Below are 15,194 nucleotides of genomic sequence, written 5' to 3'. Positions count from 1 at the left end.
GGTTTTAAAATAAAAAAAACTTTATTATTAACATACCTCCTTATTAGCATACTATGATTACAGTTATACAGATTACATGAAATTTCTTGTTATAGAAATAATTGCGTTACGTACTTAGAAAGGTTTATTTCTAATTTTCCTTCTAATTAGCAAGCGTCCCGCTCCCTGGAGAGGTTAAGGGAAAACGTATTTGTTCAATTACTAGTTTATTTCCTTAATTAGTTATCAGGTGATCTATTTCAATGTAATAGACTGACATAAATAGCTCAACTGGTTTGAATATTTATGGAATACAGGGCCTTTGATTAAAAGTATGGTAAAATTATAACACGCATGACATATTTAAGGATGACTTTGATATATAATATTTTTGACTAAACGATATTTTTGTTTATTGACCATCTTCCAAAATGTTTTTTTGTTTGTTCAATTTTATTAACTGACGTTCCCAAGAACGAAAAAGGTTCGCTAGTTGACATTTTTTTTAGCTTACTTTTTGTGTTCGATAGGAAATTTTTAGAATCTTCAAAGGACGTCGGTGATCTTCCTTGTAAAACATAATTATTCCCACATAAACTCAACCTCAAACATTACTCACTCAACTAGAATTCTTGTACAAGCGTGCTCAAATCGTCAAAATATATTATAACATTTAACACATATTTTTTCTTACCCGGTAAAAGCTTGCGTTTCTCATTTTGAGTCTCAGCAGAGTTTCACAGCACGTATCGTTATGAAAAATACATTCAGTAAATCTGCTTCGTAAGAGGAATACAACGACGTATGTGTCGCTTTCTTGTTTTTGGTCTTACACGAGCGTTTAGGTATTTAAAAAATAAAATTGTCGGCATAAAATGGCTAACTATATTTAATCTTACTAATATTATAAATGCGAAAGTTCGTAACGACGTGTGTGTGTTTGTTGCTCTTTCACGCAAAACCTACTGAACCGATTGCAATGAAATTTGGTACGTAGACAGCTGGACAGATGGAATAACATATAGGCAACTTTTATCCCGATATTCCTACGGGATTCGGTTTTACGCGGGTGAAACCGCGGGGCGCAGCTAGTTTGTTATAATTAGATAATACGCTTTGATTTATTTCAGTTCTATTTAATTTCGTATGTATTTAGTGTTTAATTTAGTTAAGCTATTTTTTTTTTAAATTAATGTTGTGTATCGCTCCGTATGTCCTGTATTGGCAAGTGATGTTTATAAATAATAAAATAAACAACGCTGCAGGTATTTTACGAGATAATTTTCAGGTGACAATTAATATTGAATAGCTTAATAAATTTAGTCACACTTTAGTCCTTACATTATCTTATTTTTAGTATACTAAATACAACCTAGAACTTCTTAGCTACTGCCTATACCCGGAACACTTCAGAACGAATGGTCTATTCACTGCTTTTTACTTTTTTACGCAAAGATGACGGATACAACAAGATCTATATGGAATCTCGCAGTCTAATAGTCTGGATTACCACATACGCTACTGTTTATACGGCTGCTACGATCTGTAACCAGTAGCTCATATATGAGAAAGTTATTACGCCTGTAAATGGCAAAAGCTACATGGTAGCGTGATTTCTTCGCGTGACGAAATGCTATATGTCTTTTCACGATTTATCTGCTTTCGAAGAACTTTTTATTGAGCACAGAAATAGTTCATCAATACTCTGAAGGCCGTTTGAGTCATAGAATGGAGGCATTGATTTTTTAATGGGCAATAGATTCTTTGAATTGCTACACAAATGTTTTTGTACTATTATGAAAACTAGTTATCTATCTGTTTTATCAAGCTCTTCTCAGGCTAGGCATAAAACTAGATTTACAAGAGAAAAATAAACGTATTTTATTTTAGAATAGATACATTCCATTAGCGAGTTAGTATCAAAAAGCCCCAAACATACCGAAAAAATTGAACTTGCGTCCAAAAGTCATAATTGATTTAAAGTGTAAAATAATTTCGAAAAAACAATTGTAGTTGTATATAATATTTTTTCTTATCAATTACCCACTAACCCAAATGTAAGGAAAAGTTTGAATTTTCAGTGCTATTTAACACTTTATATTACTGCGAAATAACACTATTTCATGCTACGATTCAGTAAAGAATGAATTCCAGCTCCCTATATCCAGCTTATTTCGATCTTCAGTTCCCTATGCTACCTCATCGACTTTATTAGGCAAACAATGGACTTGGTTGTTTTTTATTTGATTTTTGTTAATGAGGAATACTACTGACGTTACAAGACTAAAAGCAATCTCAAAATTTAAAAAGTTACACGAAAACTATTGAAGTCCATAGTCCGAGAGCCAAATTTGAATTTCACTAAAAACCATTCGAAACACGTTTTCCAAATGGTAAAACTAAACAAGGAGCGACATAAATCAGTCGCGAACATGTTATTTGCTTTACATATCGAAGCGTTTCATATTGTATCTCGTATGTGGCACGTTCCTACGTCATGTATATGGAATTTTATTTAGAATTTTTTGACAGATAGCATCGAATTAGTTTGTTAACTGTTTGATTTAGTTGGAACGATAGTTTTTCTGAGCTGTTGACTTATTTTCTTTTTATTTCTAATTCACGATTTACTACTATTACGAAGTATCTATCGCTTTCGTTTATTATATGGAGTAGTTCATAGTAAGATATTACAACTCAATAAGGTTATCTGTTTTTACGAAGCGATTATTGTAATTTATTTATCAATTATTATTTATCTAATTTTTTCGATGCCGTTGTAGAATTCTTACTGTTAATAATAATAATATAAGCAAAATTGAATAGACCATATTGGTTCTAAAATTTCCCACGATTACCCTGTTCTTATAGAGAAATACAACTATGGTTTTCTCATTGAAACATCCATTCGAACAAATAGGTTATCAACAACATTACTTATAAGTACTATAAAGATCAAGACTTCACGAAAATAATCGAATGAAATAATGAAAAGGCTTTTCGTCTGCACAATTGTTTATTAGAAGGAGCTAATCTCATGAACTATTGGTTCGAACAGACACATTATTTAATGTTCATTTCCCATTTATTAAGGAAGACTATGAGCTATATAATATCAAGTAGGAAAGATTGAAAACGTGAACACAGCTAATAATAATCATCGTATTTTGATCACAGATTTATACAGAATTTTTAATATACTTCTCTTTTGTTGCAGGATGACCTGACTCAGTAATATGACATCAGCGGATACATTTTGACAAAATGTTGCGGGGTCTCTTCTTTTTGGCGGTGGTTCTTACGATAATTGTAAGTTTTTAGTTTGTTTATCCATTTATTTGAAAACTGTAAATATAGATTAAACAAAATTATAATAAATAATAGTGCGTAAGCGCAGGAATTTCCTAGACTCAAGAGTCAAGTAATAAGATCAAAATCAGGTATAACACTTGAATTTTATTAAATATAAGTGCATAAAATAAAATTCAGGCGAGTAAAATAAATACACATTATTGAGGTTAAATCAAAAACTACACGTCAAATTTAGATCACATTTAAATGGCGTTTAACTAGAATAGATTTCGAATAAACCCCGTCCTTTCGCTCACCCGTCCCAGTCCATTCCTTCTTTCCAATCATTAATCCTTTCCATTTCCTTTACCCCCTAAACGCAGGCACTTCCTCTGTGAATGTTCTTAGGCGGTGGTGATCGTTTACTAACAGGCGAACCACAAGCTCAGTTGCCCGCTATGACATATAAAAAAATAATTCACCAATTTATTTTCTTCTATAAATATTTATGGACACCAAAAACTGATAATTTAGTCCCTATTTTAAATCACTTAATGACTAGGATAACTACCTATTGAAGGTGAAGATGAACAAAGAAACAAGTCAAATTCATATGATAAATTATTAATACGTAGATATTTAAGCCAAGTCTGAATACGGAAATTAACATACAACTGTTACGAAGTGCTTTTAGCTCAAAATGTATCGCCGAGTGCTAGTATTATTTCGAGTAGTAACTTCAGGTTCCACAGTAACTGTAAATTAATATATTACGAGTATAATCTATGTTCTAACGAAATAATATTTTTGTTTTGTAAAAACGTATCAAATTAAACTTATAGTCCACGTTTAAAATCCTTCCTATTATTTAATATTATAAATGCGAAAGTTTGTAAGGATGTGTGTGTGTGTTTGTTGCTCTTTCACGCAAAAACTACTTAACCGATTGCAATGAAATTCGATACGTAGAAAGCTGGACAACTGGAATAACATATAGTCAACTTTTTATCGCGATATACCTACGGGACGGGACAGACTTACGCGGGTGAAACCGCAGGGCGCAGCTAGTTAAATATAAATTAAACGGTTATATGATTACTATTTACTACAAAGTTAATGCCTATCGTTAATTCCTTGCTTATTTTCGTCAACATTTATCAACCAACAACAACGTTGTTTCATTACATTGTACCTCGATATAAAATAAATATCAATAGCTATATTCGTTAAATTTTTATTTCAATTTCTTACATTAACGTGTATCCTTTCTTTTTTCAACTCCGATATTAAACTTTTTTATGTACTATATCGGTAAAGGAAACTTGTTTTATTAGTCTGGAGTTCATATTTTTCTTAATGTGTCCTTGTTCAATATTTTATTTTATTTACAATTATAAACTACTTGGTAACATGGACACAATTTCCTTAAACAATTAATAAATAGTTATCTATATTAATATAATAAAGAGGAAAAGTTTTTTGGTTATTTGTACCCTAAAGGCTCTGAAACTGCTGATCCGATTTTGAAATTTCTTTCACCAAAAGGAAGCTACATTATTCGCGAGTGCTATATGACATTTTTTCGGACCCCGGAAATGTACCACGGGCGAAGCCGGGACGAGCAGCTAGTAGAAAATAAAGCAATATTGGGGTTCAATACAATAAATTTCATAACAAAACATCTAGCTTTACGATCATTATCACCATTTGTTATTTGAAGGGAACATCGAAGCTACTAGCTAAGTAACAAATTTGAACGGACGATTCGTCAAAACTCCCTCCGTGATTAACAAGGTTCTTTAATAACCGTCAGATATTTGTCAAATTGACGGAGGTCCATCGGGAGGGAAGCTCAGTATGGTTCTAATCAAAATATGTCAATTTCGAGTGAAATTTACTTTATCATCTTGTAGGCAGGAATGTTGGGAGATACGACGTTTAGTTCGATGTGAAGTAGTGTTATGGTTTTACATAGAATTTACATAGCTATGTGATTAATTAATGTGAAAACTTTGCGTTGATTATAGATAAATATCTGCATATATTGCTATTTGTATTGCAGTATCTCTCAAAATTATAACGCTCTTTCATCTATTGACTTCAGTTATTGCATTATTGGTAATGAACTATGTAGTTATTTAAATATACGTAATATTGGCTATAACATTAAATTTCTTCGCTCATTTACAAATTTATATAATATTTATATTAATGACTCTTATATGCGCGTTGATTTCAAAATAATGTTTCATAAATTCTAGCATTAATACCTTTGATTCAAGAAAAGCTTTCGCATGAATTAATAATTAAATCTGTTGAAATTTTAGACGAAAAATAATCGTAACTTCGGGTTGAAAATGAGAAGTCAAGAGTCATAAACGTAACTAGTCTATATTTAGTAGCATTCATTAAAAAACCAAGCGATTTTAAAATAAATCCAAATCCAACAATAGTTGGCTTAGCGTAGCAATTGAAATGCAGGATTCATACCGCAGCTAGAGAATTCAGCACGCTCCTTACAGACACGGCACAAAAGTTCGCAACTTACAAAAGCATTGTGAAAACGAACAGATTTTTGATTGCGAGAGGGAAAACGATCAAAGAATATAGTACCTATGGTGTGGGTAAATGAAAATTCACGAACAAGCCGACGCTGTGATTGGAGACAATTTTTTTGAGATTTAGAAAGGAAACAGGCCAAAGTTATGACTACGTACATATGAAAAGAATATTGCCGTCGTAATCAATCTATTATAAAACCTATTTCTAAAGATGCCATGATAATTCGGTTTTTTTTTAAAGTACGGTCATATATAAAAAATATAGTAGCATCCCCGGTATAGTTGAGTATGTTTATCAACTTAACATATAATTATTCGTCATTATTATCACAGACATCGTCCCATTCACCACGTTGGTCAAGTGCGGGTTGGCATATGTCACATGTTGTTGAACTTTTAACTTTCAGACATGCCAGTCTCCTCACGATTATTTGCATCACCGTTTAGAGTAGTGGTGATGTAATAAAAAAAGTGATTTATCCGTCCCGGAACCCAGTGTCATTGATTTTAAGTACTATGCCTAGGTCCTCACCACTTAGCTACCACTGACTCATTCATTATGCACTTGTAAAAATGTAAAGAAGCATGCAATAAAATAAACAAATTATATATTCGTATCGCAAAATAACATGAAAACGTCAGTAAGTTTATATGATTGAATTGAAGTTCACGGAATCATGTGATAAAGCGAAAACGAAACAAAAGAAAATAGTCATGAATACAGAGATTGTCGAGCGTGGAATAAAAAGAATCAAAAGTTATTTTATAAACACAAAATTCACTAAGTATTGATTTACTGTTCAATCTTACAGCCATTCCCGACAAGCCTTTGTGCTTTCTGTGTATTCATGTTTTAATTTGTTTCGCGAGAATAGGGTCTTTGATCATGTTGACAAGTTATTTACGGCTTTCGTTTTGTGTCAGAATTTCAGTTTTAAGTGACTGATGAACGTAAACGGTTTGACATGGCTGTGTGGGTTTGCGTTTATGTGTGTGTGAAAACTCCCTTACACATAGTGGAGGCTTGAATTATGGAAATAAATAATATTATATATAATTGATGTTCTCTTTGATTGAGGGATTGAGGGCGAAGAGGTTAATAAAGTGTGTAGAAAAAACAGTTTGTGATATGCAACTAATCGTAGTATACATTTCATCGCCCTGGAAAGAAATAGAAAAAAAGAAAGTCAGATTAAATTTATTCTGAAATAGGCACATAATTTTTGTGTTGTCGCAAGTTATTTTCAGTATTTTTTTTTTCATAAAGAAAAAGTAACTCTGTCAATTTGGCTGTCTTTTCTCACGGCTAAACAGCGAAACGGATTGGGATGAGATTCGGAGATTATTTGAGATCTGAAAAAAGACGCTGGATAATATAAATCAGGGTAAACGGGTCATCAAGATAAAACTCTGTTACGGTCTAATTTACCTTCTACTGCGTGGAAGCCGCATTCGGAAAGCTAGTTCTTAATAACTAGACAATCAATCAAATACCTGTATCCTGCAGCTAAAATAGAACACCAAGAACAATAAAGAAACATACTGATTACTTAAAAACCCAGTTCATACACAAGTCAATTCAATATGCACATGTATTTGCATCTGACTTCTAAACTCTAGTTGTTTTGGTGTCGATGAAAAGAGGATTTTTTAGCGAAATACGGATCGGATGTTAATTAAAAGTTAGCGCGGCATATCGTTTACGGAGTGAGAAGTGAAAATGGGAAAAATTCAGTCACAGTTTGCGCGAGTTGAAGGTAAATATTTATATAGACTCAAGCACTGGATTACTCTCAATGTTTCACTGCTGTGTTGTAAAAATTACGGAACACCTCTGCACTCTTTGCAGCAGTGGTGCTGTGTGTTCCTGATAATCCACATGGTTAAATAAATGACGTTTGATCGACCTCAAAAACAAAATCTATTCTACGTCAGAATATATTTTTGTTTTATACGATTGTAATGCTTTATAAATGAGAAATGTTTAATTAATAGAATAAACTTGATCGCGAGTCAGGATTAGGACCCCAATTCACGCCAGACTGTGTTTTCTAAAATCTCTGATGTATTTGATACATGATTTTTGCAATATTTATTTGTAAAATTTAATTTCTTTTATTCATTATTCCTATTTAAGTTAGCTAGTTTTTAATACTTTATAGTTCATTTACAGATCATTTAATTAATAATCCTCAATATCCCTATATGTGAAATTTTAAAGTCAAGATGGCAGAAAACATAAAATGGTGTCGTGATTATTTTTATTGCAATTTATTTTGAACAATTGTTAATTAAACATACTTCTATTCTGTCTAGTGTTGTATTACTTATCGAGATATGAGACGTATGTTTAATGGTATATTAACTTAGCTTATAATATGTTACTTCTACCACACAGGTTACTTACTTATGCTAATCCATTAAAAATATATTTCGAGATCGTGCACCTAACTACATCACTCAAATTATTAACCCAACCACAATTCCGTATTCAAGTTAAAATTAGTTTGACATCGCATCCCTTGACCCACCCATGATCATATAAGACCGAAAAGCAATAACACTTAATATAATGTTCGAAGTAGATTGCCTCGTGTCGATGTAATATTTACGGAACTCGTTATTTACGGCGCGCAAAGGATATTGCGATGTCCAGGGATTCCTTGACCCCATCATATTACGGTAAACGTTCTGGGACGGTGGTACATAGTAATGTGATAACTTTTTTCTGTTTGTTAGATTCTAATTTATCAATCGATTAAATAAAATTTATGTATATTTCAGAAAAAATCACATAGTTTCAGAAATGATCAAGAGCTAGTTTATCTTTTTTCAAGTTTCAATCTCGTGAAAGATACATTATATTATTGAAGAGAATTAGTTTTTGTGCGCCATTAAATTTAAAACTAGAACTGTTTAAAATGTTAAGAAATTAATCAATGACAACATTTTACACAGAGAGCATATGATAATTGGATATCGATCCATTATTTCATTAAAAACAAAGCACTCCATAATCCGTTTTAGCGCTTTTCGAATTTTCTATATAAAAATCATATTCCTAGCATACACTGCGCTATACTAACACAAAACAGTAGTCCTTTGTGCTACGAAACAATACCGCCATAGAAAATAGTATTACGAGTTCATAAGCCTGAAGCTGTAGATAGTTTCAACGGCTCTTAAGGAAACTTTATAAGAAGCGTGTCGCGCAGTTCAGTTGCGAGGGATTAATTGATTTAACGGCAACTACCCGGGCGTTTTTATAAATTTCCCGAGTGTTCCTGGATTGTTGTCTATTCTTGGATATTTAAATGCGAAGCAAGCAGTTTAAGTTGCTTCTTCATTGTATCTGGACTCTGTAAATTGTGTTATTAAACAAAATTGAACTCGAACAGTTGTCGTAATATAGCAACAATCAAAAAAAGGTTTAAACCTAATAACATTAGAGGTGGTAATACAACATAAAATCCTTTCTAAAGATCACGTACATATCCAACGGTTAAATAATTTTTGAAATCGGTTTAGTAGTACCTGAGGTTATAGCATAAAAAAAACCCTCTTCGGCTATATTATTTGTATGGATATAAAAGTAAACAAACTCCATACGATATCATAAACTACTAACTCGGTAATAAAGTCACAAATACCAAACCTAAATTCCCGTAAACGATCTTAAATCATATTAATATTTATTTATGACTCAATTTGGCATAACGCCGTCCTTAACACCCAAACGGCCGATTCACTGAAATTGGGATACCGAGTATCAGTGTTTTATTGCTTTGTATTTTTATGCTTTTGATTTTTTACTATTTATTTCTGGTCTGGAAAACTCGATACAAACAGTAGTTCTGTCGTATCGTCTGTGAATATAACCGAAAAATATTGTAAATAAAGTTTTAAATGAATATGATTTATTTAGCTTTTTAGATCAGATAAACTTTTTTATAAAATCCAGGCTCCAGCATAGCATAAATGTTAGTGTGTAGGTTTAATCTCTTTATTTCTATGTGATATAAATTTAATAACGTTATATGTAATTAACTTCCATATATTATAAAGAATTACATTCAATTAATATTATTAATACTATGACTAAAATCGTTATTTCGATATTAGGAAGTATTTCTAAAAAAGAGAATATTATTGAATTTATTATGATAATATACCTGATATATAATCCACTAAATCCTGCCATCACAAAAATTTGCGACCATTTTTTAAACATCGTCAGCGTCTAAATATTAAACCTAATTAAAAATAAACCAAAAAAAGATGGTTTAATGATAGAATCAACTAAATTGTCTCACTTGCACCAGGATTAAATTATTTCCTAACGTATACTCTGTACACGTAAACGTTATATCATGATGATCCTAATCATATAAACTAATGAAATTATTGTATTGTCACTGATAAATGTACAAAGTTTGAAGTAAATCTGTCCGTTTAAACTACGTATATATTGTCTAAGGGAGTCGACATACAAACATATAGGCGAAGCGTGAGTGATACTAGTCAAGTATGCTTATATTTTGTAATCTAATAGTTTTAAGCAAATATAGCAATATAATAAAACATGTATTTGATATCGTTGTAACAAGCACCTTACGGGGAGGGGCATTCCTCAAATGTGTGTCGATTTGGTGAAATGGCGCCGCAAGCGATTGAGTGGTCGTGTTTTATTACCAATGTTTATCGCTTCGCATTATTCCCATTATGTTATCGCGTTAAAATTCATGTGAATATCACGTTTACTGATAAATAGCCGCAGCTTTGGTCAGATTGGATTGGTGAAAGTTTTTATGCAAGTTATGAGGTTAGCTTCTCTAGTCCTACTAATATTATAAATACTACTATCCTAGTATCCTATCCTACTAATATTATAAATGCGAAAGTTTGTAAGGATGTGTATGAGTTTGTTGCTCTTTCACGCAAAGACTTCTAAATCGATTGCAATGAAATTTGGTACGTAGACAGCTGGAAAACTGGAATAACATATATACATATATATCCCGATATTCCTACGGGATACGGACTTACGCGGGTAAAATTGTGGGGCGCAGCTAGTTATATATAAAAGAATATCGAATGATGCATTGTATACTTTTTGCTGGTTAAGGATGTAGTCTATAATTGTTTTATCGAATACAGTTTTCTCAGCGAAGGGACTATTCATTCACGTCTAACAATTAATTTAAAATAAAAAATGATCGATCCTCTTTTTTGCCAGCGGCCATCTTGTATTTGAAATTTGTCATATGTCTACTAGACAAAGCCTTTTATTTAATAACCACATTGAGGCAGTTGGGAAAATATCCGCTTTTTTATAGCAGTGGCTTTCCTTAATCGATTTTATCAAAGGTAGCTAAGAACACTCCCGTCTTAGGACCTTTTAAATAATCTTAATTGGTTCATGCGTTTTTTATATTTTCGATATTTAGCTTTGATGCATTTCGTACTGTTAAAGACTAAAACTTATCTGTGAACAATAAAGATAATTTTTTGCAACTTTTCATAGATAAAACAAAGCTCTGAATAAGGCATTGCCACGGGTCATTTTGCTAAAAACATAAAAAATGCAGTTAGTTTTTTAAGTTTTCGCTGAGCTCTGATGTTTTGTTTTTTTTGTAATCTTTACCTGTCGTTCTTTATCGCAAAATCATATTGACATATTTATGAATTCTTTCGATGAATATGATCTTCATATTTAACATAACCTAACTGTTTATTACTAGCTCTCCACGATGAAAAAGCAAACTGTTCCTGGGTTTTTCCTCGCACAGTTTCCGTTCCCATGGCCTTCCGGGGATAAAAACTATCCTATATCCCTTCTGGAGTCTCAAACTATATCCGTACTACATTACATCCGAATCGGTTCCATGGTCTAGGCGTGAAGAAAAGACAGAGTTATTTTTTTTTTATGTCATAGTCGGCAATGGACCTGGTGGGACGCCTGATGGTAAGCGCCACCACCGCCCATGAACATTTGTAGAGGCCTAAAGTCGATTACAGACCTTACGCCTCTACAAATGGATTGCCGACCTTAAATTGGGAAGGGATTAAGAAAGGATTGGCGAGAGGAATAAAGGAAAGGACTGAGAAGGGGAAGGAGAAGGACATGGGCCTGAGTTATAGAGTTACTTCCGAGTTTATAACACTAGGAGGGATTTTGGACATACATAACATGTTTTATTATAACCATCAACTCGCTGCGCTCACAATCGAAGCGAGATTATATTTTATTGTTTCGCTTTTGTGTCGTTTTACGTTCGCCTGATTTGAAATCTTTGTTAAGTCCACACAAAAGATATACTTTATACGTCTTTAACGGCAGATTGTATGAACAATAAATTATATTTTACTGATATTATATCTCTAGAATCTTTTTCATTTCGCGCTGATTCTCGAACATACAACATTTCCATTGTTATCTTTATCAAAAGATTTTTATTCTTTGCGGTAGGAATTGGTAGTTCTTTGAAATTTTTGTGTTCGTTAGATGTTTTTAAGCAATCTCCATGAGCCGTTCTTCATAGATATAGTAATCTTAAATGTACTATAGATACATATAAAGAATGATATGTCAATAAATACCGCCAATATCACGCCATTCATGAAGAACCTTTGATTAAAACCATTTGGACTTGTATCGTTAAAATTTATAAATTACTTAATTCAATAAACGTCTGCACGTTTTAAAGCTAAGAATGGAAACTACACCATGGAACTAACTATACATAGTAATAGTCCTATTCTATAAAGAAATTCTATATAACTCGATCCACTGCTAAAAATCTTTTGTCTCACGACTGACCGGGTTAAATACACTGCCCCAGTACTATACATTTAGCCGTGTTCTCAAGCTATTTATGTTTATCAAGCATAAAGCTCTGAAATTGTAAAAATGTTTTTATAGGTTGGCCGGTTTTTGCGCTCCATTTTAATCGCCTTTGAAATTGACCGGGTTATTTTAAGCATTCAATTTTTGAGCCATTATATATTTTACGGTGGATCGTGATTTTCTATTTCATCAGTGTCTATTGATGTTTGTTATAAATATTTTGTTTATCGCTCGGCCAGTTGAAGTAAATGACAGATTTAGCTAGCAAAGAGCAATCCTTTCTGATCGTAGTGTAACAACAATACAAGTATCACTATCAACAGTGTAACTTGAGGTAACAGTTTACGAAAATGTAGAAATTTGACCTTTCAAAACTCTATGTATGTAACTTTCTCTTTTATAATGGGTCAATTGTCACATCTTCATTAGAACTTACTTAGCTCAGTATCCTTTAATGGAAATCTATTTATAATATTTATGTATTTAACCCATACTTTAAGGTCTAGAATAAGACTAAAGAAAATGACGTAATTTAAGATTATCTCGAAGCATGAACACGTTTAGAAGCATAGACTTACATTAGATTGTTAGTATTTTTTATAACCGTAATTTTAAATCAATTTCATGAACAAAGTGGGACGACCACCTTGAGACATTTAAACTACATTATGCTTTATTCATGGTATGGGGAAGGTACTGATATCTTTAATACAGGTTACTCTGTAACCTAGCAAAGATATCGGTCTTGAACCTTAATTGTTTGATACCTATTTGTAATTGCTACAGCGATGTACTTAGCTTTAAGGTTAGGTTAAGTGTTTGATTTAATAAATTTGATTTGATTTGACTTACGCACAAAGCAATGAATGTAGTTAATAATGATCGATATTTTTCTAGAAACTACGATAAAAGCACCACACAACAGTTATTTTGTATGTTCTTCCATTGAATACCTCTTTTGACAGCGAGCACTTAAGAGTGCTACGTACAACAGATCAGTCTACATTAACTCGTAGCAAGTAGTTCAGTAAGTGCTACGCGCGCTACAATTGCTACGAGCTTTAACGCCACTTTTATGTTGAAATAGTGTGACTTATATCGTATTTTGCTTAAAATTATCAATTTTATACTACCCTTAATTGTATATAAATAACAAAAATCGGTCAAGTGCGAGTCGGCTCATGACGCCAATGGTTTCCTACAACCATAACAAACATCAATTTAAATTATTCGTTGTTATATCGTCAACAAAAATACATCATCCTTGAAAATGTCAACTGTCTAATTATCACGGTTCAAGAGATACAGGCTGGTTATAAACTGACAGGCAGACAAACAGCGAAGACTTAGAGATAGGGTCCCGTTTTACCCCTTGGGCACAAACTCCTTAATTTTCTGTATTTGTATTGTTATATATATTGTATGTATATATATATATATATATATATATATACAATAACATTCCAATAAAACTCGTATAACACGTGTATACCGCATACTAGAGGTCCGCGGTACATAAGAATTTTTACAAATCGGACCAGGAGTTCCTGAGATTAGTGTGTTCAAAAAAAAAACAAACCAACTCATCAGCTTTATAATATTAGTATACTCGTACATTTATGACTGAAGAAAAATATCAAATAAGGCGATTGGACTTTTATATTTATACACTAACCGTAACTTCATTGACTAAGCCAGAGGCTAGACTTTACCTTTATAATTTATCTAGCATCTAATCAAGAATGCATCCTTGATTCCCCGAAGCACTTAGAAAATTCTAGAATTAAATTCTGCGACTAATGTATCCGAAGAAATTTTGTTCTGCTTCATATTAAATAACTGCTTCTTTTATTATAAAATTCCATTAAGATTACTGCTTATTAAGAAAGTTTTATTTTTATTATTTGGTTAAAGCCCATAAATTTAATTATAATCTTGTATTAATTTATTGTTATTAACTCAAAAAACACAATTCTCAGTCAATGGCATAGAGAATGTTCTATGACTCACTTGACTTAGATTCCTATGTCCCCTAGCTGGGGCAGAGGGCATCCATTGTGCACCGCCAGCTACTCCTTTCGTGAGCTTCTTTTTTTGTTTAGATAGATAGATAGATTAAAAGTTTGTTAAAAGAACACATTAAATACCAGGACAATTACAAAATAAGACAATTATACAAAGAAAAATTAACATACAGAGGAAAAAACAGGACGGAGACACATGTGCATAAATGTCAGAGTCAATGGGACCCTGACGCTAATATTCTGCCAACACCACTTGAGGGTAGAAATAATTAAATAAATACCGTTATATATGTTTCGCTCCATGTTTTTCCGATTCCCTTAGCCTCCGCTATGATTGCCCGCAGCCAGGTGTGTATAGGACAGCCACGTTTGCACTTTCCTCGGGGTTCCAGTCCAAAGTCCAAAACAAAGAATGTTCTATACTTAGTCTGGCCATAAATACTGTTACACTTAATTATAAAAAAATATTACATTTGAATTTCGAATCTGTCA

General features: G+C 32.4%; 1 protein-coding gene across 4 annotated transcripts in view; it reads left to right on the top strand.

Moving 5' to 3' along the window:
- Window positions 1-3,194: 3,194 nt before the first annotated feature.
- LOC119836773 (protein madd-4) overlaps window positions 3,195-15,194 on the top strand; it is a 97,573-nt gene continuing 85,573 nt past the window's right edge. For all 4 annotated transcript variants that reach the window (XM_038362234.1, XM_038362236.1, XM_038362235.1 and 1 more), the window contains exon 1: window positions 3,195-3,288. In XM_038362234.1, coding sequence (XP_038218162.1) covers window positions 3,244-3,288 — 45 coding nt within the window. In that variant the 5' untranslated portion in view covers window positions 3,195-3,243. The remainder of the gene's footprint in view (window positions 3,289-15,194) is intronic.

Source organism: Zerene cesonia, chromosome 25, assembly GCF_012273895.1.
Source record: "Zerene cesonia ecotype Mississippi chromosome 25, Zerene_cesonia_1.1, whole genome shotgun sequence".
Lineage (NCBI taxonomy): Eukaryota > Metazoa > Arthropoda > Insecta > Lepidoptera > Pieridae > Zerene > Zerene cesonia.
The sequence above is the reverse complement of the archived record's forward strand: the minus strand, read 5'-3'. Positions and strand labels throughout refer to the sequence as shown.